At 41.2% G+C, this 26,963-nt stretch overlaps 3 protein-coding genes across 3 annotated transcripts; 2 read left to right on the top strand and 1 right to left on the bottom strand.

Annotated features, from left to right (window-relative positions):
• The first annotated feature begins 1,963 nt into the window (after positions 1 to 1,963).
• On the top strand, positions 1,964 to 13,313 carry erlin2 (ER lipid raft associated 2). Its single transcript, XM_041042308.1, has 12 exons — positions 1,964 to 2,056; positions 3,610 to 3,717; positions 4,044 to 4,125; positions 5,477 to 5,523; positions 5,808 to 5,869; positions 6,080 to 6,205; positions 7,899 to 7,972; positions 8,664 to 8,722; positions 11,661 to 11,752; positions 11,860 to 11,949; positions 12,121 to 12,200; positions 12,315 to 13,313. The coding sequence occupies exons 2-12, from the start codon at positions 3,611 to 3,613 to the stop codon at positions 12,492 to 12,494; spliced, it is 999 nt and encodes a 332-aa protein (XP_040898242.1). The 5' UTR covers positions 1,964 to 2,056; position 3,610; the 3' UTR covers positions 12,495 to 13,313.
• A 2,450-nt stretch (positions 13,314 to 15,763) lies between these two features.
• Positions 15,764 to 19,396, top strand: ch25hl3 (cholesterol 25-hydroxylase like 3). The gene is made up of 2 exons (XM_041042309.1): positions 15,764 to 16,346; positions 17,677 to 19,396. Exons 1-2 carry the CDS (start codon positions 15,907 to 15,909, stop codon positions 18,026 to 18,028), a joined length of 792 nt encoding a protein of 263 aa, XP_040898243.1. The 5' UTR covers positions 15,764 to 15,906; the 3' UTR covers positions 18,029 to 19,396.
• Positions 19,397 to 23,024: 3,628 nt separating this feature from the next.
• Positions 23,025 to 26,514, bottom strand: bmp10 (bone morphogenetic protein 10). Its single transcript, XM_041042488.1, has 2 exons — positions 25,802 to 26,514; positions 23,025 to 25,310 (listed from the first exon to the last, which is right to left on the bottom strand). Exons 1-2 carry the CDS (start codon positions 26,205 to 26,207, stop codon positions 24,241 to 24,243), a joined length of 1,476 nt encoding a protein of 491 aa, XP_040898422.1. The 5' UTR covers positions 26,208 to 26,514; the 3' UTR covers positions 23,025 to 24,240.
• Positions 26,515 to 26,963: the final 449 nt, after the last annotated feature.

Raw genomic sequence — 26,963 nt, 5'->3', positions numbered from 1 at the left:
CAGTATTGTTACAACTGACAGCTAATGAGGCCGGACGGGCTTTCAAGCACAGCACTTAACAGAGGCCTCCATCTTCACAAGTCACGAGCTCTCCTCTTTCTTTTCTCCCCTCTCTTTCTCTCTCCCATTTATTTCTTCTTCCAGGGTGGCAGCAGTGTGGCGAGCTACCACAAGATTTCTAGGGGTGCAGAAAGAAAATAAGGCAGGCCAACAGAGATATATGGGCGACACTCTGTTACTGCCGCACTTACACTCTCTTCCTCCTGCATGCTATTAAGCCAGAGGCTCAGCTCATATAAATGAGGGAGAGAAGATGAAATACACAAAGGGAAAGATTTAGCATCTACACTGCACTATGCTTCTTAAACTAAAATATACCACTCCTCCTTTCTACAATTACCCTGTCATGTTTTCAAAGCCTGGACTTACATGTCTGTCTTCCCAGTCTGTGATTGTGTCAATGCGATGTGTGTGAAGGTACCAAGACTTTGTAGCCTTGGCTGTGGTGTGTTTTACCTTCAGCACCCCTGGCCCGGGCTGCTTGGACCCCGCTCTATAATCACTACCAGAGTCTCTGGCAGAGCTGCCCTCCCTCCCCTACACCTCCTCCCTCGGCCCCTGGTTTCTTGTCAGTCGTGATTAATGGCACTAGGGCCCCGGCGCGGCTTACGCTGCCAGTTCCAGCGATGTTCCCTTGATACTTAATGAACTCTGACAAACTTCTTTTCCCTTGCTCTGTTGTTCCCTTTCCCCTCCACCACCCCGCCCCTCCCTGTTTAAAATGCACGGCACAGAGCTGCCACTGCAGCGCCTAGGGGTTAGCTCTGGTCCTTTGTAAATTTCTCAAGAGGCCAGTGTCTAAAAATAAAGGGCACAGCCATTTTAATGTCAAGACCCTTAGTTGTGTATCAGCCAGAGGCTTGTTGCTGATTGAGGGTGAAATAAATCAGCTTTTTGAGTTTTGCTGTGATTGCACTTTTTAATTTGGCAGATTGTAGCATTGTTTTCTTTGATGAATGTAAAACTTTGTTTCTCGTGCTCATCCCCTGCAAAAAGAATGATCAATTAAAATAAAAACCTGCTGCAATGTAAGAGTGAAAACCTGTTAAATTTTAACGTTGAAGTCATGGCAGACTGGAGTAATGTGGTCCTTTCAGCCTGTCAGTGCATTTCTCATGGAAATGAAGCAGCATGTGTCACCTGGTCTCTGCTGCCATCTGCTGTTCGCTTTAGGAAAGTTACTAAAATAAATGTTCTCTTCAAAATTAAGAGAGAGATATAACAAAGATGGAGAACTGAAGAGTGTGTATTCTTAACATGGTAAAAGAATGTATACACACTTAGCTTCTTATGGGAAGTGCAAAAACAGTGTACTAAAATACAGTATTACTTAGATTATGACAGAGCATTAGAGGAAGACTTAACACTTGTAATTTTCCTGTGTGCAGGCTTCTGGCCCTGACCAGCTGCTTACACCTTGGGGCAACATTCTTATACACCACTTATGGACTGATGAACTCATTTTCCTTCACCTTTGTTTTTGGCCTTGTCACTGTTGTATGAGCCTGCTTCTTTTTCACCTGCAGTAGGCAGCCCAGTACTGTTACTGTAGAAAATGTTCCTTTTTTTGTGAATATTGTAAATTGTTTATTACATTTCAAATACACGGGTGAATCATATCTGCCTCTATCTGTTTTCTTGAATATAAACATTATAAAACTATACTGACCTCATAGCTGTTTTAAAAGTGATCAGAATACTTGGACTTAAAATGATGACGAACAGGAAGACACAGTACAGCCCAGGCTGTTGCTGAGGTGCCCGTGGCCACCAGGGGCCACTAGCGAGCAAGTGTTGAAAAATCTGGTGTATACGTATACCTGCAGCGCTGCGCTGTACATGTGAAAGACAGAGGCTGTTTGCCGGCGTCCGCCAGAGGGCGCTAATGCAACAATGTGGACGAGGAACAGTGCGACTCAAACGAAGAAGAGGGAGGTAGCGGGTGCCTGGGGTACCTGCTTCTTAGCTGTTGGTGTAATTTCGGTCCAATTTACAGGTAAGACCTGATAAGCAACAAGAACATGTGTTCCAGTCTGTTTAAACAAAGTATATGGCGCCTCCGGTCTACTTTAGTGTGACAGTAGCACGTTAAAGGGAGATAAGACGTGCTAAAATTATTTTTGCTAACTTGGAACAAAGGTTAATAAACGTTTGCCCTTGTGTTGTCTTTAACACCTACACTGAAGTGAAGGTTGTGACACCTAGGTAACTAAGGTAGTATATCTAAACAGGTCTGCTGCTGAAATAGGCTGCTTTCTTTGGCACAAGAATTACATAGTAACTTACGTCCTGCTAATGCTGTTAGCCCCGAAGCCCTCGAAACCAACTTCCGTTCAAAAGTTTGGGTATTTTAAGTTGGTACGCTCATAAGTCATACATACATGTCACATTTTTATTACTTTAAGACTTTATACTCATTGTTAGATTAACCCCTCCCATTCGGGATTCACCTGTTACCCGAGATTTTGTGTGTTTTTAGATGGCGTCAACTTTCAAAAGCTATAAGGCTGTAGTCGTTGTCATGAAGCAGAGGGAGCTGTGTTTGCCACTTTTCGAAAGCTTAAAATAATTTCACACATGTTCTGTCTGTCTGTGGTTACTCGTACTTCTTTACCAAGCAACCACCACCAGATTTCTGAATGCTTTCCGCTCTGTTCAAGCACGATATCAGTAACTTCTAAACATCTTTAGTCCACACTAACATGTCGCCGTCGGGTTAAGCTGTCTCCCCCCCGTCTCTGTTCATTTCCACTGAGAGTTAAAATCACCTGTGTGCCAAGGAAAATCTCCAACTCATCCAAACAAAAAGCTCCAAACCAGTGACATACAGTGAACAAAGTCAAAACACGGACTAATGCACATTGACAAAATACGTATTTTTAATAAATAAATAAATAAATTTTATATACATACACACACACACACACACACACACACACATACATATATTTAATAGACTTAAACATTTAAAGGGAACATTAGAAAATCTGCAGTAATAAACACAGGGAGTAGGAGACCTGCGTCCTTTGTTGAGCCAGTAGAGTCACCAGATTGTATCTCTGCAAATCCTTTCTAACCAGAGCTGAGACAGCTCCTCATCCAATTTCTTCAGCTCAAACCAGCTACATTAGATTTTGATATATATAAACATGTATATATAAGAATGAAGATACTGTTTCAAGATTGTTGTGACACATTTATTATGTGTATGAGGGAGGTTGAAATATTTTCGCACTTTAGCCTCAATCCTCTTTAAGTGTGACAAGGTCACTGAGTCCCAGCTGATGCCTGGCTAAGCCTGAGCTGAGAGGAGATAAACCAGTGAGCGAGAAGCCAACTCCAACGTGTTACTACTGCACTACACAAGCTGCTGAGTGAGTGCAGGTCATGTTGACTGGATGGATGGACAGTTTCTCTGCCACTCATAGTTGGGAGACTGACTGATCATTTGATTGTAATTAAAGCAGGACACTGTGGGAAAACCCCAGAAGAGAAACTCTGTTCCCATCTGTTCATTTTCACATGCTGTCTTACCTGTTTGCTTGCCAGGATGGCACAGTGGGGTGCCATATTCTCCATAATTGCTGCTCTTGGAGGAGCAGCACTTTTAGCCTCTGTACACAAGATCGATGAAGGACACACTGGAGTTTACTACAGGTGAGACTACAGCACACACTGTTTTTTTTTCTCTTGTGCCTGAGACATTAGTGTTAAACTGCTCTTCTGTAAAAGAGAGACAGTTAAAAGAGAGCATATGCTTCAGAAGTGTTTACCTTAAGCTACTTAACTATTAAGGTTAAGTTTGCAAAACTTCCAGCTGTGGTTCTGTTTCTCTGTACCTTCTTAGGTGCAGGGTAATTTAAGTCTTATCACCTGCTTATACATCTGTAATTGCTCTCACCACAAGTATCCAGAATCCTATCTATTTTCATTGCCAGATAAAATTGATCAACTGTATGTGTGTGTGTGTGCGCTTCAAACAGGGGAGGGGCTCTGCTGACCACCACCAGTGGCCCTGGTTTCCATCTTATGCTTCCGTTCATCACCACCTACAAGTCTGTTCAGGTGAGTCAAATCAAGTGAGTTTTATTTTCATAGCCTAATGTCACAAATCTCTCATATTCAGTTCAGATATAGGAACAGTCACAATAATGGAGAATAAATAAATGTATAAATGATTGGTTGTGTATTATATCACTACCAGAGACGTCTGTAAATCTGTCTACTTTGTCTCAGCGTCTTTCAGAATGATCTGATGCAGTTATTTAATAATGGGTATGTTTGTCTAAATACATTTACATACGTTTGTCTTTCAAAATGGAATGAGTCACACCATGAGGCAGTCATACTCTTGAGCTGCTGCTGTGCACATAAATACTGTCATCTTTTCATTAAGGGAGCGATCAAGTGAAAAAGTGTCACAAAGTAGCAAAAAAGACTGAGCATGTGATGGTTTTGCAAAAGATGGCTTTCCATAAGTGGAGGAAAGCAGAAAAGGAGGATGCTGTATCATATGTATAATAAAATTGATAGAAAGAGGGTTTAGTCTTCATTGCAAATAGTCTATGTGGTGAGAGAGAGTGTGTGTGTGTGTGTGTGTGTGTGTGTGTGTGTGTGTGTGTGTGTGTGTGTGTGTGTGTGTGTGTGTGTGTAATGAACTGATAATTTGTAGAGGGGATACCAGTACAGGAAACACCTTAAATGTTCATAGCTGATCACAGCTGGATATGAAAGAACAATGAGATTCCAGGAAGATGGAAGTTAGAATATCCTGAAATTTCAGCATAAACACTGGATTTTTTAGACAGATACTGATATTGCTGTTTAGGAGTTTATAAAGTCTGATAACAGTTAATGACATGACATAAACAAAAAATCTTCATCTTGTTTCTTTTTTTATCAATTAAACCTTGTTTGCCTTTTCTGTGCTGCATTTTATTGTTACCTATCAGCCTACAATCACACTGATACCAGTTTATCTGTAGTGATCTGATATCAGCCTGTCTCCCCTTGAAATGTGTGTGTAAACCACACCTTAAAATTTAGGGTGACTGAACATATAGTACACATACCCTAAATTTTAAGGTGTGGACAAACCAAGGTGAATCCAAGGCAACAACCCAGCCCTGTAATATGAAGTACCTTTATGTGAGTTATAAAGTTCATGATGTGTTGACTCATTGTGTCATAGAGACGTTTACGCTGTATGCACGACTGAAATCCAGTCTTCTTCTCTATTAGAGATGTTGAATGATCAGATTATCCAGAGTTTCTGGATTTACTGCCAGCCACAGCGCGGTGCATCTGGTATTTTTATAGTGATGTCAGAGAAACACGAAACTGTGCCCCTGACATCTGGACTGCCAGAAAGTAACACACTGATCGTGAAACGTGAATCTTTCTTTTTACCTTCCAGACGACGCTGCAGACAGATGAGGTGAAGAATGTACCATGTGGCACAAGGTAGATGTGCTGTTTTCACTGGCTTAACTTGTAGCAGATGTGGTGTCGAGACCTATTTTTATGCTCAGCATTAATCTTGTACCCTACACACTCCCACAATGGTACACTGGGTAGAGTAGTAAACATTTTCAACACCGTGAGAGTCAGAGGTTCATCAGTACGTCTGATACACTGACATTTTCCAGACTGAAAATACAATTCCTGTCACCGCATGTGAGTGTTTTATATAAAATGTCTGTCAAATAGTAAATGTTAAGTCACCATTTTCTTTCTTTTTGGTTCAGTGGTGGAGTGATGATTTACTTTGACCGCATAGAAGTGGTGAATTATCTCATTCCATCAGCAGGTAAGCTCATAAATGTGCAGCAGGCCAAAAACAACAAACAGTGTCTTTATCCTAAACTCCTAAACTCCTAAACTCTTTATGAATTCTGCAGCTGTGAATCATCTGAAGATAACGTCTTTGGCACTTACAGACACATTAGACTTTGTTTCTTTGTGCTCTGTGTTTGCTGTCATTTCTGACTTGATTTAGCACGTGTTTTCCTCTGTGCAGTGTACGACATAGTGAGGAACTTCACAGCAGACTACGATAAAGCTTTGATATTCAACAAAGTTCACCACGAGCTCAACCAGTTCTGCAGTGTTCACTCACTGCAGGAGGTTTACATCGGCTTGTTTGGTAAGTACAGTGAGTTACGCACTGGGTGCAAACTCGCTGCTAATTTCAGACACCTCCTCTCTGTGTTTTTTAATGGCACATAAAAAAAGATTCTACATGAACAGCATGTAGTCAGCCTACAGCTTGGATTTCAAAACACCCAGAGTTTATGGTTTGTTTCAAAAGAACAGCTGCTATGCATATGGACTTGATGTTTGCTAAAGTGAGCCCACTCTTGTGGATGTAAAAACTTTGTCCACCTAACCGCAGTCCACAGAATGTAGATACGACCATGGTGTAATTACAAGAAACATTCTTATGGGTCATTTATCAAATGACTAAACATGCAGGGAACATTTTATTTCCAGCCCACTTCCCTGAATAAGTCAATTTTTGTATTGGTCTCAGTACTAATGACATATTTAGGAGTAATTATTTGCCGATATCTATAAGTTGACTGATACTTTGAACAGTAATGAGGCAGAGATTATTTGACTTTATAGTAATTATCTTAATATTATTGTTTTCAATAGTCTCTACTCTTTTTTTCACTTCAAGACCGACATAAGACATGTCTGTGCTCTGAGTGTCAGACATCTGAAGCGTTTTGTGGCACTGACTCAAAAGCCCCTTTCAGATATGCACCCTCTTAATGCACAAATGCATACACCACTTTGATGTTAAAGTCAGGTTATCAGTCTGACAAAGCTAAAAACACATTTTTGGGTTGCAGAGGAGCTTCTTCTCATGTCAGATGTCTGTAAAAAAAAATGTTTTTTTTTTATCTTGCAAAATAGGTCAAAAAAAGTATTGCAAAATGGGTTAAAAATAAGTCCTTATGCAACCAACAATAACAACGATCAGACCAAGTGTCTACCAGTTTGCATCCATGTCAACTGTGTGGATAAATAACTGAATATGAAGCAAAATACTTTAGAAACAGTATGTGAGCAAATGTGAATTGCTGTGAATTATTTTATGGTCTATGGAGATTTATGAGACAGCGTATTAGAGGATTCACTGCATGAGACAGGGGTAACTATCCTTTGGATCCGAGGAGTCCATCAGACCAGGCCACGTCGTCAGCTGTCCAGTTTTGGTGAGCCTGTGTCCACTGCAGCCTCAGATCTCTGTTCTTGACTGTCAGGAGTGAAACCTGACGTGGTCTCTGCTGTTGTAGTTCATCCACCTCAAGGTTCGGCTTGTTGTTCATTCAGAGATGTTTTTCTGCTCTGTTATCTGAGCTAGCGTAGCCCTTTCTGTCAGCTCCAACCAGTCTGGCCATTGTCCTCTGACCTCTCTCACCAACAAGATGTTTCTGTCCACAGAATTTCTGCTTTTTGTTTTTGTTTTTGGCTCCCTTCAGAGTTAAACTCCTGACTGTTATGTGTGAAAACCAGAGGAAACCAGCGGTTTCAGAAACACTCAAACACACACTCACAGTCCAAGTCACTGAGATCACATTTTTTTCTCCATTCTGATGTTTAATGTGAACATTAACTGGAGCTCCTGACCTGCATCTGCAGGATTTTATGTGTTGCACTGTTGCCACTCGATTGGCTGTTTTGATAATTGCATAAATAAGCAAGCATACATGTGTTCCTAATAAAATGCCTAATGCATGCATGGTGAGTTTGAAATTAAAGAGACTGTTTTTACTGAAGTTATACCCTTGCCAGCTCACCCACCTTCTTCTTGTACTTTTCCCCTGCAGACCAAATTGATGAAAACCTGAAGTTGACGCTACAAGAGGATCTAACATCCATGGCACCTGGACTTGTCATACAGGTACAGTGAGACCACCAGAAACCTGCCGTCAAAACAAAGTCAATGAAAAGTGGGTAGAGTTAGAACATTACAACATTTTATCATATAATCACTCCATGTGTTACACGTGTTGTCTTTATAAGGGTATTTAAAAAAACAACAAAACACAGGATTGGAGTACAGAAGCAGAGTACTGAAGTTATAAATAGTAATGTCGACCTAATGAAACAGTGTATACAGTCTTGTCACAGTCTGCAGCTGTAAATTGTGATTCACAGCCTCTATAAAGCCCCTCTCCTGGAGCAGTTACCAGAACAATGCATGACAGTGTTTTTGGGGAAAGTTTAGCAGCAAACAAGGACTTTGAAAGAGCCAGAGTGGATTTTCCCCTGTTGAATCTGCCCCCGCTCTACACCCACAGAGATACACACATTTTTTTCTGAGTGTGAAAGACCCCATTGGGCTTTAATGTTCTGGCCTTGTGTTCCCTGTAAATCTCCAGAAACAGTTGCAGTAACAATTGCTCTTTTCTGTTTCTGAGAGACCAGAAACGAGTTCAGTGGTTCTCTTTGTCTCAGGGCTCCTCTCCAACTATCTTTTTTTAATAACTTCCTCAGTGGGATTTCCATGTCATGTTTTTTCTTACACTCCTGCTGCCTTTATCTGCCTACTTCAGAATTTCTGTATCTTTGTCTGTCTCACTGGTTAACAGGCAGTCCGTGTGACTAAACCCAACATCCCAGAGAGCATTCGCCGGAACTACGAGCTCATGTGAGTTTTCTTTTTTTTTCTGTGCCCAACAAGGAATGTTCCCTGACCCCCAGAGCCTGTATTGTGTATTTATTTTCCCTCCTAAATGAACGGATCTGATGTTCATCCAAGTCCCCCTGCCAAGTGCTGTAGAGGAGGAAGACTGCTGTTTCATGTCAGTCTGTGAGCATCTTCAAGGAGGCTTCAAGAATCAGCGTCATGTACTTACTCACAGCTACTCACGAAATAAAGCATGGGAAACTATAGTCAGATGTTATGGTGTAATTGTAGTGGGTCTCACTCTGCTTTGCGTAGTACAGTAGAAACACAACTCCCAGGAATGTCTTTCAGTTCATGTATTGCAAAACATGAGCATAACTTCCCTGCAACCACGGAGAAACAAAGCCGTGAGCTCAGTATGTGCTATAACACTGCAATAAAAATCTTAAACAAAAAAAAAGAAATACCCAAAATATATTATTTCTGAGGAGCATTACAACAGAAAAGTAACCGTGTATAAACGTGCATACATGCATACCATTCGCATGTATGCACCTCGTGTAACTACTAACTACCAACCCGTAGTTAGTAGTTACACCTGTTAAACTTTCTGCTGCATGGCACAAATACAACAAATTTACTATTGAAAGTCTTTGTTTTTGAAACAAGGGGTCTTTGATTTGAGACGGAGGTAGAAAAAAAAAGCAGGGTTTGAGCTTTTAATCTTTGGTTTAAAATGAGAATCCTTGGGTCCTAAATGTGTGCTTGATGGCCAGGTGCTTGTATAATACTAAAAGACTGATATTAAGAGACTAAAGCTGCATATCCCAGGCAAAAAGTCAACATCCTCATCAGTTAATGATCCATGCAGAAGACATGGAAATTAGCAAAAAGCTTTTTTCTAGCACAGCAGCGTAGAAGTAGCCAGTCCTATAAGTATGATAATGAAAAATGTAAGGTCAGACTGTCGTGTCTCTCTAACAAAGACCTATTTGGCTGCTTAATCAACATATTGTCTGAGAGAGGCCGAGAGTTAACCAGTGTGCTCAACAATTGTGTGTTTGCTTTGCTTGTGTTTTTGGTTTAAAAAGCATGTGTAGAAAGCCAAAGCTTGGCAGACATGCTGGTTCCTTAATTACAGTTACTAAGAGTATTGAAGAGGTTTAACAAAACAAAGCTGTCCCAGGCACAGTCTCTATCCGGAAAATGAATAAAATGTGTCTGTGCAGCACAACAGTACACTGTAGTGTTGCTACGGAGGAGCCCTGCCACACCCCCACATTGATAACTATGCAAACATCTCTTCTAATTAAGAGATTTATCCATAAAACAGTCCTTCACTCTAAACTGCCAATGACAATGTGCAGCTTCCCAGGGAACAAGGGCACAAGTGAGAGTCCTTATTGGCTCTGACAGTGCACTGCTGCCAGTTCAACCACACATGCCAATCCTGAATAATTCAATATGGGATTATTTTTATTTATTTGGAGTGCTGGTGCTCTTTTCACCAGGTATTCAGTCTGAGTCTTATCTTAGATTTATTGTGGGTTATGATAACATTGACTCATCAGCTTAACTTTTAATCTATGGGGAGACAGTGGAATGTGCCTTACAGTAAATGGAGTCCAGCAAGTCAGCAACATGAGCAGACGATCACAGAGGCTGTTTCCAGATCCTCATGTTAAAAGTTTAATTTTGATCTTTTTTTATCCTGCAAAATCCAACATTATGTTTTATAGATCTACATCTTGATTGAGCTGTGACCTACTGCATTTTGAGAATACTTTTAGTTTCACTTTCTAATACATGAATCAGAATTGGTTAACTTTTGTTTTTACATGCCATGTGACAGTCTGGGCACTGGTGCTGCTTACCCTGGATCCCAGTCATGGAAACAGCAGTTATGTCATCAGTACTGTTGGAGAACGTGTCCCAGATTATGGAAATAAGCCCCACATTGTAAAAGAAAGGGAGTTTTCCTTTAAATCAGCAGTTAAGATTGTTTTGATTTAGAGGGACTGTCAGAAAGATGAACAACCCTTAGACCCCAGTTGAAATTGTTTATTTTTTAACAGAATGTCGCTCAGTGTGCAGAGGTTTATAAAAAAAAATTGAATCCCAGATGTGGTGCGTAGGCAGACTGTCCATGTGTCCAAGATGGCAAAGTGCTCTGATGATGGCTTGGGAGTTTGAAGCTGGAAGTGCTGAGGTTTTGGGCTGAGTCCTTGTGTCTCCATCCACTCAGTGTTTGAGTGGTTGGTCATTATTTTTTATTTTATTTTTTTTTTATTTTTTGGTCCCATATTGACCACTTCCCGTAAATCTGTGTAAAAGAGTTTCTTCTCGGAATTAAATACAATTCATTGCCATGTAATATTAAAAATGATGGTAAAAAGAAAGAAAGAAAAAAAACACTAAAAACAAGAGAGCTGCCATGAACAAGTTTGCATGCATATAGTAGTAAACATCATGCCTTACACTGTGTTATGTTGAACTCCTGATCATTGCCAGAGGAATACCTCTGTCCAGATCATACCTGTGTGCAGTGCTTAGGGCTCATGTTGTGTTGATTTCATATGGGAGTTACTGGAATTCAGCCAGACCGTAGATAAGCTCTGTTCACATCAGCATAGTAGTCATAATAATTACTCTGATTTTTCTTAAACTCCAGTATATACAATGTGGTGTTTTATTTTAACAAGTGCCTGAAAAGACAGACAAACATGGATGCCTCATGTCAGTCAAAGTCCAGTGCTGAAGGGAATTAAACCTTAATTGAAGGTTTGGGTTATACTGTCTAATTACACCTCTGCACATGTTTAAGTTGGGAGAGGTTGTCTTGGGAGTAATGTCCACTCTAGTACAGTCCACACAGTCCTGAAGATTCAGTAAAACTAATGAAAACACCTGTGTGGGTGCATAGAGCCTTTAATGGTAAAGTGTGCATTACTGTTTGCAGGGAGAGCGAGAAGACGAAGCTGCTGATCTCTCAACAGACTCAGAAGGTTGTGGAGAAGGAGGCAGAGACGGAAAGGATCAAGGCTGTGATAGGTGAGAAGGAAAAAGGAAAACAGTGATGGTTACAGTTGGTTGTTCAGGGAGAAGTGCATGAAACACACCGCAGGTTGGCGGTTTAATTACGATTCTTCGTTTTGTAGAGGCTGAGAAAGTGGCACAAGTGGCCGAGATCAAGTTTGGACAGAAAGTCATGGAGAAGGAAACCGAAAAAAAGATCTCTGAAATCGAAGGTTTGTGTCCAGTGATGGAAGAAGAGATCCTTTTCTTTAAGAGGTTCTTCTCTGATTTTTACACTTAAGAGTCTTTGATTTAGATTTTTAAAAAAGTGGAACTCGTCTGTATCCCTGCTCTCTGAGCTGTAAAGCTGTTAACAGTGTAAATCTGAACGGTGTGATTTATAGATGGCGCCTTCCTGGCCCGGCAGAAGGCCAAGGCAGATGCAGAGTTTTATACATCACAGAGAGCTGCTGAGGCCAATAAGGTAAAGACATGATGCAAGCACACATCCCACCTTAGCCACCACAATAAGAACGGGAAAAGTCAGACTGTTAGGGTTTTTTTTTTTGTAATTTGTAACCTGTTGCCCATCTTGCAGCTGAAGCTAACACCAGAGTACCTGCAGCTAATGAAGTACAAGGCCATCGCAGCCAACAGCAAAATCTACTTTGGGAATGACATACCCCAGATGTTTGTGGACTCTGGCTCTGCAGGGAGCTCCATCAAAGCCTCTGCAGCCATGGACATTTTGGGTGAGCATATCCTGGACCTGGATTAAGTAGTGGCACCCACGGGACCACCCAGGAGTGGAGGACTATCTGCTGGAGAGCAGTATCCTGGCCCACAGGCTGGCTAGCTGACTGGCAGGTTCTCCCTCTTGCTCAGAGAAGCTTTGCTGACCGGGGCCTGTATTTCTCAAACATCTCAGAATCACTGCTAGAAACCACATTGAAAGTTTGACTAGGAAATGAAAAAGTTCTACCTCAGAGCAGAGGAGCTGAGTTATTTTTGAGGCTTCCTGTTCTGCTGCCTGTTCTCACAGAGAATGCTATCATTTAGGCTCAGAACCAATTAAGTGAAGGAAAAATTAGATTAAATAGCATCTCCTGTGGGTGTACGATAAGCTCCTTGAAAACTGACATTTAGCCTAAACAGTAGTTTAAAGGAATTAGCCCTGCTGCTGCTCAGCTTTTACCGTCTGTGTGGGAACTATACCCAGTCATAGCTTCACAGATCACAAATCCATTACTGCGTATGTTTATGCAGTGTTATCCCTTCATGTGCCATGTGTCCAAAATGAGCATTTGAAGCAGCGATAACCGAAACCCGCTGTTCTGAAGAATAAAAGGCAAAAAAAAAGTTTTCTAATCACTTTCAGTGGCAGGGTAATTAATTATTATTCACCTTAATTCAGCTTTTGGTGCAATGAATTCAGTCACAGTTGTGAGCAGCCCATGGTTATCATGGTTAGTTTAGCTGCATTGTCCTTGTTACATGAACTGATCATTGGCTAAGCCTCACCCCTCTCCTTTCTCACACGGCTGTGCAGTTTACAATGACAGCAACTTTTAATGTTGCCAACTAACCCCCCCCCCCCCCCCCCCCCCAAAACAAAAGCAAACAAAAAAAAAAAAAAACAACTTTTAATTGTAAATCACTTCCAAGAAACCATAATACTTTCAACGACATGTCCTACGTTCCCACAGTTCAAGAGCAGGGCAGCTCTGTGGCTTCTAAATCCTGGAGGAGACAGAGTGTCTTAGCAAGATTAGTGAACTTATTAAAGTTTTGTTACTCCTCTGCCTAAAAGGAGGACCAAATAGGAGAATCAAAGGAAGGTTGAGCTGTGATTTCTTATTCTGAACAGCTTGAAAAATACTGGCCCTGAGCAGATATGTCACTGTAGACAAATCACAGGGATGATGAATGTACTGTGGTTGTGCGACGTAGCAACATCACTCCATTTGATTGTTTTTATAAAATGTTTTTGTAAAGTTTATTATCAGCACAGAGGACATATTGAATATTGATTGAATTCGTGCAGCTGCGTGAAGCTGTTACACATTTTGCTGTATACGTATAAACCACTGTTGTTTTTCACACTGTACTTTTAGTGAAGACTGTTTTTGTGGAACTTTATCTGGTTTGCATTTGGCTTTGTTTTCATAACACTGTCCACTTTGAAAAGATCACGTTTAGATGTGACACGAAAAAGTGTAATTACCAAACTACAGACATGTGACATCTACTACATTCATCTAGTTCCTAATACTTTAATGAAACCATTTCATGTATGTCCTGTAAGAAATTGTACAGGACATGTACTGTAGTGAATTGCCTTTGAGTCTTTGGCAACATGACCCATTGCCGTTGAGTGGTCGTAGGAATTGCGACATAGAAATTGACTAAACCATAGAGAGCAGTTTTGTGTATGTGGGAGAAGCCTGAAGTCATTCACTGTGGACACGTCAAAACATTTTTATGGCATGATCAGAACCAAAAAACATTTAAACTTTAGTATGACGTCTGTCCCACAAAATGTCTCATTTGTTTCTCAGCACTTGACAGAGTTACAGAATGTTGTGGTGTTGCATAGGGGTAATGCATGGGTATGGGTTAGTGATCAGTTATGTGCTTTCCAAAAAAAACCCACACCACAAACTGAAGTGAGCACACTCATACTCATTTCATTCCACAGCTCACAGCTTAGGAGGAAGGTAGGTATGAGGCATGTTTAGGCGTTGATTCAGGGAAATTGATACGTTCTCTTCTTTTTTGTGTGTGTGAAAGTTTTTTTGTTTTTTTTTGTCCGAAGCAAGATGGCTTTGTCCTGAATTCACTGTAACACAATACAACTCCCATTTATCTTGTACAGACAGTTGTTGTATTCCATGTTACTCACACCACTCTCTGCTGTGGCAAGTTGGCCCAGTTAGCTCTGAAAGTGACTTTGTTTTCATTTTAATTGGAATATCTCAGATTAATTGAGATTTACAGTGACAGGCAAATGTTTTTGCACTGATTTCATTGTCATTTGACAAAAAGTAAGATGGGTTATTCTTTAAGAAATCATAGGTCTTATTAAGATTTTTTTTATTTACCTTGCAAGTGCAGTGTGATGTACATTTATTCTTATTTAAAAAAATGTATAAAAGAAAATAAAAATGTGTTTCAAACACAATAAAACTAAGTATTTAAACAACTGTTAAAACTAGTTAGTGGATTAAAATTGAAAAAAGTACTTTTGAGTAATAATTATATTGTGAAAGCTTCTTTACAGTTGAGTATGACAAATCATTTTAACAAACTTCATCCTTATGTAGGATTTTTTTTCCCCCCAGGTAGTAAAGGGGAGAGTTACAGTGTAATTACAAACACATGCTGTACTGTGCTCTGGACACAGACTGGCCACTTCTTTCTTAAGTTAACAGTGACTCATAGAGTCCCAGTTTCGTTCCTATGTTTTCGTAGCCACACCAGCGACCCACAATCAAAGATGACATTAATTCACCTCATATTTAACAGATATTTGAAATTCACAGGATATATGTCAAACTCTATCCCTGCCCGTACACAAAATGGAATTTGTCAATTTGTCTTTAGTCTCCTTAAATCTTTTTTTCTATGAAGACAGGTTCAATAAGAGAGGTAAGATAAAAAGAAACTCAGTGAGATAGAAAAGGTTTCAGCTTATATTTTTCCATAAATCATTCATCATGTAATCGGGCCCTTATTTTGACTCTTCTGAGCTGACCCCTCGCTGATAGACCTGAATATGTGTCCAAACTGAGGGTCTGACCGTATCAGACCTTACTAATTCTGACAGTGGTTCTTCCAGTGAAACTCTTGCTTGACAGAAATCCCCTACATTCCCAGGAGAGCGCTGGTGGCTGCTTGTGATGTGAGGATTGATTTACTCCCTCTGTGTACGGTAAGGATGCGCTGGAGTGACTTTCTTTTTTTTTTAATTGGCCTTATACGCATTATATTACTCCAGGGCCCCTCCTACCACTGAGCGGAGAGATCAGTTCTCCAGCAGCATACGTCGCCTGTGGAGGAGACGAAGCAGCAGCCGAAGAAAAACAACTAATTTACCTTTAGGTAACTCGTTGTTTTTTTTGGAAGGAGCGGAGATAATAACCGTCAAGAGGTTTCGGCACATGTGAGAAGATGAGGAGGTGAGAGCCGGAATGAATGTAACGTCCACAGAGCATGAAGAGACATGTGCGCGGATCCTTCAGGGTCTGTGGGAATATGTGAAAGCAGGGCAGGAGGAGATCCTGCTCTCCCCTTACCTGCCTGCGTGCTGCGCCTTCCTGACGCACGTGCTGCTCTGCGCACCTTTCCTCGCGCTGGACGCGCTGGGCAGCGTCTGTCAGCGGGTCCGGTCGTGGAGGATCGCTGCAGGGTCTGGACCGCCGCCTTCTCTCCGGCGATGGTCTGACTGTTTTTTGAGGGTGCTGTACAAATACCTGACCATCGTCCTCCCCGTCACCGCGCTCTTCCAGACCCTGCGGAGCCCCATGTTACCTGTGCTGGCACCGTCCTGCTGGCAGCTCTTTGTGGAAATCTGCGCATGTTTCCTGCTTTTTGACACGCTCTTCTTCATATGGCACTTCTCCATGCACAGGTGAGCTGTGTAGCCTAAAATGTAGCCCACCTCTGGTGTGACTGGCCTTCAGCTTTATTCTGCCATTGGCCTGCTTGAACGAAAGATCAGCTGTTGGGAACTTTGATCCAAAAGTATTGTAGTTCCTTCATTGTCCCTTTAAATCTACAGGTCATATTAATCAGTGGTGGAGAGTAATGAAGTACATTTACTCAAGTACTGCACTTAAATAATCCCTCCCTTTTGAGGAACTTTTACTTTAATTTTCTATTTTCTACTTTCTGCTGCACTTCATTTAAGAGGGACATGTACTTTTTATTCTACTAAAACTCACTAAAAGTGATATATGTGTGTGTATAGTTGGTACTTTTAGTTTTGTAATAAAATGTTTTTTTCATTGTTTTTTTTTTTTTTTTTTTTTGCATGTTTTTTACTTTGGCAGAATTTCATTCCAGGACTAATAATGTAATGGAGTATATTTAACACTGTGGTATAGTTTTACTTCTGTAAAGGCTCTGAGTACATCTTCCTCCTCTGGTATTTACATATGTTGTGCTTCTCCATGTTGAAATAGCTGGATCAAGTCCATACACATCTCCAGTTCATGAAGAGCAGATGAGCTGACTTAATGAAGTGTGTGGCCCAAAAACATATCTGTTCCAAATGGCTTGGCACAGTTTTCATTAATGACATTAAATGGGATTACAATGGCTAATAACAAATAGACATAAAATAGACAATTGTAATGTTGTTCCCAGAGTATATGGCTCAAGAGCCAATCCTTAGCATAGATTTGATTGTTTTTTCCAAGAGCTGAATTAATATTTCACAATCACTCACATCAATGAGGTTTAACTCTCAGGAGAAAGAACTTAATGGATATTACCCATCTTTGTAGACAGCCTGCTGGAGATGCTTTACTAACCTAGAAGTTGCACTTATTGTATAATGTAATAATGTCTAATATGCTCTTTTTTAAAAAAGAAAAAGAAAGAAAAAAAAAAGAGTGCTCCAGTGAGTTAGTACTGCATTTCCATAAAGCTGGGGGGATTGCACAGGTTCGATTTAAAAACAGAATGATCAACGCTGACACAGAAGAAGCTGAGATGTCCTGACTTTTAGTCTGTGCTAATTAACTTATGGCTTATGGCTTTTCTTTAGACCCTCGCTGCACGGGAAACAATTACCTCTTTAGTAACGCAGGCTGTTCAAAACTACTTAGCAGAACTAACTTTTTGTTTAGTAGGCTGCCCCAGAGACACTGACATTGTACCATTCTGGGAATATTCTGGTGATTTTCCATTACGGTAACAGTATAAACCGACACAGCTGTTTGTGTGTTTCTTGACAGGGTTCCCTGGCTCTACCGCAACATCCACCAACTGCATCACCAGCACCACACACCCTTTGCTCTGGCAGCTCAGGATGCCAGCTCGGCCGAGCTGCTGTCTCTGCTGCTGCTGGCTCTGAGCAGCGCCTGGGTGGTGGGCTGCCACCCTCTGAGCGAAGTGCTCTTTCACCTCTTCAACAGCTGGATGGCGGTGGAAGACCACTGTGGCTACAATCTGCCCTGGGCTCTGCACAGACTGCTGCCCTGTCTGGGAGGAGCTCCCTTTCACCAAGCCCACCATAGCCTACACAGCTGGAACTACGCCCCCTACTTTACCCACTGGGACCACCTCTTTGGCACATACCAAGCATGAGCGCTGTGTGGACATCCAGACTGATGACACTGATGGTTGCTGTCAGCATGAATTGAAGGATATTTTCTGCACATTTTGCTTACCCCTGATCAGTTTTTCATATGCACACTTCTTAGGGGATATGTTAACTTACAACTGTGACATTTCAGTAACATGTCCATTCAAGACATTTTAAGACTTGTGACCACAAAGTACGATGTGTAATATAACTGACTGTATGTGAAATAAATATAGCCTACTTCAGCATCCCCTAAATAAGACTATGTTTCCTTGTCAGTTTCATAGTAACAAATCTGTGGACACATGTCATGTTCTCATGGTCTCAGTTCTTGGTACAATGTGAATGCAGACCATGGTATTTGAAAGACTGTGTCTATGACTTGTTCCATAGCAAGTGAATGCAGCTTGTGATGAGACGTGTGTGTGTTTGGGTGCATTTGTATGTGCCTGTGTTGTTTTTGGAGGCAGCTAAGAGGTGATGGATTTATTTTGGGCATTGCTCCTTGTGTGTAGTTAAGAGAAAAGTAAACTAAAAGGATTTTAAAGGAAGAGTAGGACATACACTTGCTTGCTTTCTTGTTGCGAGTCAGATCAGAGGACCAATACCATTCTCATATCTGTAAAATAAACTGGAAGCTACTGCCAACAGCAAATTAGCTTAGCTTAGCTTAGCTTAGCACAATGACTGGAAACAGGGTGAAACAGTTAGCTTGGCTAAGTGAAGACTCCAGGACATTACTAGTCAAGAAATAGTCCAGCATATAGCAAACAATGAAACCACACTTTTTGTACTGATTGAAAAAAAGATGTAACTTGTTAATAAGTGAGTTTTATGTCCTGTTTAGACTCTAGTTTAGAGTTCCCCTCACACAGAGCCAAGCTTCCTGTTCTCCACATTTCCAGTTTTTATAATAAGCCAAGATAAACTGGGTTCTGGCTCTAGCTTTATATTTAGTCTACAGACATGAAAGTGGTATCCTCTCATCTAACTGTTGGCAAGAAAGCAAATTAGTGTACTTCCCAAAATGAACTATTCCTTAACTGTAATTAAATGATTGGACGTCAGTCTTTCATTTGTTATGAAAAGTCTTTTATGTTGTTTCTGCAAAATCTAAATATATCAACATGACCGTATAAGAATGTATGCATTTAAAATGAACAGCTTTGCACCCACACTGTTGTTTAATGTACACCACATTTTCTTGATGAGTATTTTGTAAAGATTATGTCATATTCAACTCTCTATTTCTTCATTTACACATTTCTATAAAGTGTTAAAGTTTTGTATTGTGAATCACCTTTTCTAAAGAAAAGACCTTACAGGTGTGGGTTTTATAAACATGCTAAAATATATGACAGCAGGACAGACATGTTTTTTCTTGTTTGACTCGGGTTCAGACTTGTGTTGCTGTGATTATTTCTGCATTTTTGTCTTTTAAGCTGCTCTAAGCTTTTATGGGAAACCTTTTAGTCACTATTTTGTGTTACAACATGTTTTTTGTTTTATTTGTTTTTTTGTTTTTTGTTTTTTGCTTAGATGTGAGCTGTTTGTTAATGTCAAGCATCATTTTTTCTGAAAGTCATGCCAGCGGTACCCTGACCAACAAGTGAGCTGTAGGCTCTCAGGTGAGCACTGATGTCACAGTGATAGATCTTTGTGTGCGTTCAGGACCTAAATGAAAAATAAAAACAAGGAGAAGTTTCTGGCATAATTTAAAGATAGTTGTGAGCATCCCTGTATCTCTGTTATGTAACTCTTAAGTTGTTTTGCCAAAATCTACAAACTGACAAAAGACAGAGCTACAAAATCTCAGGTGAGATTTGAAAATGGGATTTAAAATTTGGAATATACATTTTTGCCCAAGATTTATATTAATTATGCACACGTGTGTATATGAATGAGAAAAGAGAGCTCTTGCAGTTGTTTACTTTGGCCATCCAACAAAAAATGTCTCTACCAAAGAAAAAAAACTGAACCCTGCCTGAAATCCAGAAATGGTTTTGGTTTTCTGCAGAACTCATCTGAGATCATAACAAAGAATTTGTAGCTACCTCTCCTTCTTTTCAGTAATGATAGGAAAGAGCCTGAGATTACTCATGCCTCCTGCTATTCATCACAGTGAGATGAAGTGTATGTGACTCCCCATGGGGAGCCAAATGCAACTCTTGTAGAGAGAGAATGTAATGTGCCTTTCTAAGCATGATTTTACAACAGAGGCATGAGACTTTTCCCACAGGCAGCTGCCAATTTAATAACTAGTTACGTATTTTATATTTACCCATTTGGCAGAAGCTTTTATCCAAAGTGACTAACAAATGCGGTACAACACTAATGCACAGTCGGAGACCTTGAAGTGGAAATTACTGAATCTATGTAATAAGACAAAGTGAAGGGAGATCAGGTAAAAAGGTGTTCTGGAACTAGGGACTCTTTTTGTAGGTCTTTACTTTTAATGAAGAGTGGCACTTGTATGCTTCTTTTGTCCGGACTTGCCCTGAACTCATTTTGCTGAGAAATCAGTTTGAGGGTAGTATTACTTGGTCTTCATGAGCATGTGAACTACACTGAACATCTGCTATTCATTACTGACTCTTTCAGTGGGTTTTTCAAAGTTTCACAACATCAGAGTCGCAAGGAAATTGTTAAAAGGTGTTTGTACATTTGTAGGCACTTTCGCATATGAACATGAAGTGAAGGTTGTGCAAACTGCACTTTCTCTGGAAAATGAGGTGACTTGAGGAAAGAGTAAGAGACAAGTACAGGGTGGTGGTGTTGCCAAGAGATGGAATGATAAACATGTGACCCAAAACGGAAACAATCAGACCTTATTAGAGACCCCACGTCAGAGTCAGGGCGAGTCATGCAGCTTTGGATGACACACCAAAACACACGTTCACAGCGGATCATGTCCTGCAGCAGACGTCAGGATGTCAGTCGCTGAAGCGTTACAGGATTCTGAAGCACTCTGAACTGTCTGTACATAGGGAACTGTCCAGTTTGTTTACAAATTGTGAGGTGTGCTCCTATGTTAATCACGTAGGCTAAATCCTTCTCGAGCTGCAGCATAACATCCAGCAGTGAGATTAAGATTCTTTCAGCAGATGGAGCCATGTCAAAACAAGAGAAAGAAAAAGCACAGAGCACTCTGCAGCAGTCCTTATCATCAGAGCAAATACTAAAGACTTCCCATTTCATCATATTTCCTGAATGTTTGCCATTCAGTGACAAAGGCCAGATTCGTTTTCCTTCCACCGTTCTGTAAATATTCAATTAATGAGCTTTACATAGCTGAGACCGCCTGTTGTCACAGTAACTGGCTGAGGTTCTTGCCCTCTGGTCTCAAACCATTTTTAGATGACCTCTGCTCTCATCTTACATGGGAGGTCAGTCCGTGGCCAACTTGTTTGCTTTCTGAATTTCTCATTGCACTTGTCATTAGTGGGCTGTTGCCAAAGACTTATTTGAGGAAGCTTTAAGCCGCATACATTACTATCACAGGCCTCTATAACTACAACTGCAAGTTATGACACATTGTTTGGCTGCTTATAGATGGGAAATCAGTGTATGTACAGCACATTCAAATTTATTGTGTGGTGATACCAACAACTAGAATAACCCATTTGTCAAAACACGATTCTAGGAAGGAGCAGAAGCATCAGTATTTTAGCAGCATGATTTTGTAACAGTGTGGTAATGGTAGGTTTATTGCATAAGCTACAGTCACCCTAGACAAAACACTCTCCAGCATTTCTGTAAACTGTTACTATTGCAAAAATCTCTTAAAAGAAATATGATTATCACAGTCGCCTTCTTGCCAAGAGTCTGATGAGAAAATTGATACCACACATCTGTCAGTGAAGTCTGAAGCTGCTGCTTGGGAACAGTCAATCTTAGCAAAAAAAGACTGGATACAAGGGAAACAAGCTATTTTCATTTTTACTTTACCTCATTTTGAACAGACAGATGTGAGAGTGTTGTCAGTCTGAACATCCATTTATCTGTGAGACAGCTGAGCAAAAATATTTCGAACTGCATCTAGTTTGTAATGCAGCCAGTAGGATACATTAGACATTTGCTCAAATTTGCATATCACTTATACACCTTGTTTTCTCTCAGACATTTTCGTGAGCACTTTAACACTGAACTCAGCTGCCTGCCAAAATCCTATCTTTACATCACTATCAATTTCTCACTGTGTGTTCTGATGTGTCTGCCTTTATCTTAGTCTTTGATTTTCATCCAAGACCGCAGATGTTGCACCTTTCATACAATGCTGGTGTGGCACACATGCCTATCAACAAATGAACAGAAGAAAGTTTTACATATTTCAGAGAATCTGATCTGTGTCCTTTATTTATATCTTCATTGTGTGTTGGTACATGGAGAGAACAGAAAACTTAGAACAGAAAGAGATACGAGTCTATAGCTTTGCCTTTCGTTCAAATTTTCTCTTCACGAACAGGTTTTCCATCACAGCTGTCTGCATCTGCTCGCTGTCAGTGCGAGCAGCAAGTCATCAATTTTGTTCATTAGCAGATCTTCAACTCAGTTTCCCATGGTTCTTTGTTTGTGTATTATGTATGAACCATGACCTGTGAGCTGATACTGTCTGACTGAATGATCTGGATGTGAGCAACACATCATCTCACTGGTCTAGCAGTTTCTTCCTAAAAAATGGAAAAGAAAGATGACCGACCGAGATGTGTGGACTGTTAAATTGTAATGTGGGAAATAGATCATGTACAATTTAACTGTGAAAAACAATATGTCAGTATGGTATTTTAGCTCCAAATATTTACATTCCTCTTGACGTGAGAGAATCTTCATGACTTTTTGAATAACATGTTATGTAAACTTTTTGAAAAAGTAAGAATCCATTATTAGGTCATAGTTAAGGCAACTTTTCATTTGAGATTTGTTACGTAATTGTTCTTTATTGTTTTAGAAAATGTTACCATTTCTCTTCCCAACAAAATTCATTTTGTGCTGCAAATGCATTGTCATGGTTACAAAACCTGCTTACGCTAAGTAACTTACACATTTACATATATATATATATATATATATATATATCTGTTGTAAAAATTAATAAATTAGAACAATAAATAGTCTTTTATTTGACACAAGCAGCAGAGGTATCAAAAGGCTTAGAACAAAAGAAAATAACTGTGTTTCCTCTGGGGATCCATGAAAGGGAATGCAACAAGGTGCCCCCTTCTCCACTCTTGATTTTAGCTTACAGATAATAACGTTCCAAAAGGCCATTTTAACATAAAAGTGATCGATGACTCAACTGAGGAGCTGAAGATATGTTGGGAGCACATGGCACTGGGTCAGTGAGTTGAGCCAGTTAAGATTGTTTGTTGCCTAGGAATGTGGACAACCTCTGGCCCCATGTCCTCTCCCACCCACCCCACCACCTAAAAAGATGCCCAGAATGGCGTCCAGTTCTCCAAGCCTGAGTGGTGGCATATGTGTTTCTCAGACCCCAACACCTTGCTATCGCTGTAGCTCGGGGGAGTGGAAAAGAGGCATGTGAAGTGGGAAACAGGGTTGGGAAAGATAACCCTGCCACCAGGACCCCTGCACAGCACCTACGTATCAGGAGGTTGCAGGAGGCAGGAGGTGGGCCTACAGAGTTCATGTCTTGTCAGGTTGCCTTAGGGAGGTCATTTCACTGCACCAGGACACATGAAGTGCTGATTAGTGTTTGCATCGAGTGGGAAGGCCAGAGATAAGTGGAGAGGAAGACAGATGTCAGAGGGAAGTAGAGGGAGGGGGGCAGCTGACCCACTAGTTCCCACCAGGCTGCACACACTGTAGGATGTGCTTGGTTTGGTCCTTTGAAGAATCCTGTGCCTTTTTATTCTTGTTGGTATCACAATTGACAACATGTTGACTGTATATATGCAGCACAGTGTCTCTCCAGTGTCACTGATCTTCATGCCTTTGATCATGTAAGATGAACTACTTGTATCTGTTTTACCATTTGAAACATATATTTGTCCACACACATTCAGTTGGAGCACACATAGTTTCATTAATAGTAAATGTGCACTAGCCTCACTGAGTAACCCTCACAGAGATTCCAGCAGTTGTCCCTTTGTTGAAGACATTCTTGGCTTATCTCCTTTTCCAGCTTATTGTTAGTTCAGTGTCTTTCCTCCTATTGTAAGACTTTACGAAGAGTTAAACTCTCTCAAAGCATGGACTATCTGCAGCCACACTCAGCCACCACCATGCCTTCAAACTTGTACTTGTAGGTGACCACACCTGTGTCATCCAGATACAGCAGGGAGATGGGGTCCAGCTTGGTGGGCACACAACAGGCTCTTGCTGCCTTTTGAGGACTGTTGATGTTGACCAATGTCTGGACAATGGCATGCTTTGTGGGTGTGACATGCTTTGTCAGTGGGAAGGAGCAGATGCCAGTGCACTCAAAAGCATCATAACCAGTGGGTGCTAGAATCCAACTGTCCCATCCAATATCTTTGAACTCTACATAAAGAGATTGTTTCTTGCAGTGGTTGCCTTTGGCATTGCGACGAATGCGGGATGCTGTGTCATAGATCAGATTGGAGCGCATCTGGATGAGGTCCTCTTCATCTGGCTCAGTTTCTTCATCTCCCTCCTCCCTGTCCCTCCCGAGGTCACCCCACAGGCCCATCCCTAAGTCGTTCTGCAGAACCATGTTCGAGGTTTCATGGTCAATCATCTCGCTCAGTTCACGCTTGTCACCACGATGATCACTGCTTTGGTCATCAGAGAAAACTATCAGCAGGGGTTTGTGTTTTTCTTCAGGATTGGTGTCAATCTTCATGTCTCCTTCAGGTGGATTCTTGTCTTTGCTGTCTTCTGTCATACCTTGAACATCATCATCAGCCATACTGGCAATGTGCACTTCCAACCGGTGCGTGGTGCCATGGTCAGACTTGCGCCAGCGTTGAACAGCAGCAGTGAGGTCAAAGGCCTCCCAGCTGTTGTCAGTGCCATAGACCTGTCGTGAAGCCAGCTCTATCAGCTCTATCTGCTCCCCTCCCCCTCTGAATCCATCTCCTCTCACATTGTTCCCATCAGTCATGTTGTCATCCAGGTCATGCAATTCCAGTTCATAGATTGTGACCTTGCGGTCGACACCAGCGTAGAGGTGGCGGTCAGTCTGGACAAGGGTGTAGAGGCGTAGTTCGGCTGCTGTGATTCGTTCATGATGGGGGACTGACACATTGAAGAGGAGAGGGTGACGCCTCACTCCCCCAACACCCACAACACTAGGAGATGAATCTGGGGAAGAGGAAAAAATGGTCAAAGCTAAACTTAGGTACATTTTGTCTTTTTAATGATGTCTTCAGCTGAGTTCTGCAACATAGCCTAACCCTATCTGAACCTAACTCTACTGAGGATTTCATCCTCATTTTCATCCTTAGTTGGGAAATGTTTAACTACTATCTTAATTTTACTGCAGGCTGTTCTATTTAAGCATAAATACCATTTTGATATTATCATTGCTTTGCAAGGTCAAGAAATGAGGAACACTGTTATGGCTAAGGCATGGATTTAATCAACTAAAATTTGGTTTGGATATGCCTGAAGTAAGTCTAAACTGTATGTGCATATATGTATATTAAAGAAGACCTTGGTTTCAGTTTCAATACTTTCTTAAAATTTAAATAAGAAACATCATGAAACTAACCATGGCAGTAAATAATAAATCAGCAGTAGTTCTCATCTTTACTAATAACAAGGTCATCATCACTGAAGCAAATGTGCTATACCTTCATTTTTGAAGCTGCGGATGATGTTGGCAGAGGGCATGGCACTATGGTCATTAGCGAAGCGGTTGTAGAGCTCTATCATGTACTCAGGTGGCTCTTCTCGTGTGCTTCCAGGAGGCAGCTGAGGACCCAAGCCTGACAAGTTGAAAGTCCGCAGAAACTGTTCCTTCAGGCTCTCCAGCAGGCTCTTTGTGTCCATGCTGCTGTGCTGCTCCAGCAGTGACGGATCCACCACCCCTCCATGCCCGTCTCCCAGCCCTGGAGCAGGGCGATGCCTCTGATGGGCACTGGAGATGGGGCTGCTCTCACCACAGAGAGGCCCCTGAAACAGTAGGATGGAAAACAGCAAGAGCAAAGTCTTGGAGGTGCAGATGGTTCCTAGATGAGAGACCCAAATGCTCGCCATGGGAAAAACAATCTGCAGCTTTCTATTTTATGCCCTCTGTGGTTGTCTGTGAATGAGCTGATGCGACAATAAGACAAAATGATTGCGATCTCTGACCCGTTAATCCGTAGGTTTCTTTAACTTGTGTTCAGTTCATCTGTAGCCTAAGAAAGTTCTGGTTCCCTGGCAGCAGCCAGTAGTGTTGTTGACCCTTACACTGACCAGTGTGATCCTCTCTGCAGGAGTGTGTTTTCCTGCTGCTGTCTTCCAGATTTCACAGCATTTATTCTCATGCACACCTTTTGATGTCCTTTGCGACAGGGCTGCAGTTCCGGTGACAGGGTGGCCAAGGCTTGTCTTTGTCCGTCTGACTCATCTCTGTTGTGTCCTCTCCTCTGTCCGTCTCTCTCTCTGTGGTCTGTTCTCTTCTTCCCAGCTCTTTCTTTCTGTCCCTTATCTATGATATGGTGGGCTCTGCATTGCTCAGTGCTTATGGTCTCTTTGCTGGTGCGTGTGTGTGTGCGTGCATGCCCTTAACTTTGTGTGATGCACATGAGCATGTGTTATCTCACAACTTCCTTAATGAGGATTTTGTAAACACTGTCCTGTAGCCTCTTCCTTGTGAAAGCGCTATTTTGTTTGGGTGGGTGCTCCAGGGTTGATTCTTCATTTGTTTATTTGCTTTGTAAATGGTGGAGTTCTGAGAGCTGCTGTCTAGGCTCCATTGACCATTTCTTTTTGACAAAATACACCAAGGGTCTGTTGATACTGTTGAAT

The sequence above is a fragment of the Toxotes jaculatrix genome, chromosome 7 (genome assembly GCF_017976425.1).
Source record: "Toxotes jaculatrix isolate fToxJac2 chromosome 7, fToxJac2.pri, whole genome shotgun sequence".
Classification (NCBI taxonomy): Eukaryota; Metazoa; Chordata; class Actinopteri; family Toxotidae; genus Toxotes; species Toxotes jaculatrix.
This window is presented reverse-complemented; position numbering and strand designations above follow the sequence as displayed.

What these genes read in the sequence shown, in the direction of transcription:
- bmp10 (XM_041042488.1), bottom strand. Translation starts at nt 26,207, where the DNA reads ATGGCGAGCATTTGGGTCTCTCATCTAGGAACCATCTGCACCTCCAAG. An exon ending in CCGCAGCTTCAAAAATGAAG is followed by an intron (nt 25,311 to 25,801) that starts GTATAGCACATT and finishes CCTCTTCCCCAG; the next exon opens with ATTCATCTCCTAGTGTTGTG.
- erlin2 (XM_041042308.1), top strand. Translation starts at nt 3,611, where the DNA reads ATGGCACAGTGGGGTGCCATATTCTCCATAATTGCTGCTCTTGGAGGA. An exon ending in CACACTGGAGTTTACTACAG is followed by an intron (nt 3,718 to 4,043) that starts GTGAGACTACAG and finishes CGCTTCAAACAG; the next exon opens with GGGAGGGGCTCTGCTGACCA. An exon ending in AAGGATCAAGGCTGTGATAG is followed by an intron (nt 11,753 to 11,859) that starts GTGAGAAGGAAA and finishes TTCGTTTTGTAG; the next exon opens with AGGCTGAGAAAGTGGCACAA.
- ch25hl3 (XM_041042309.1), top strand. Translation starts at nt 15,907, where the DNA reads ATGAATGTAACGTCCACAGAGCATGAAGAGACATGTGCGCGGATCCTT. An exon ending in TGGCACTTCTCCATGCACAG is followed by an intron (nt 16,347 to 17,676) that starts GTGAGCTGTGTA and finishes GTTTCTTGACAG; the next exon opens with GGTTCCCTGGCTCTACCGCA.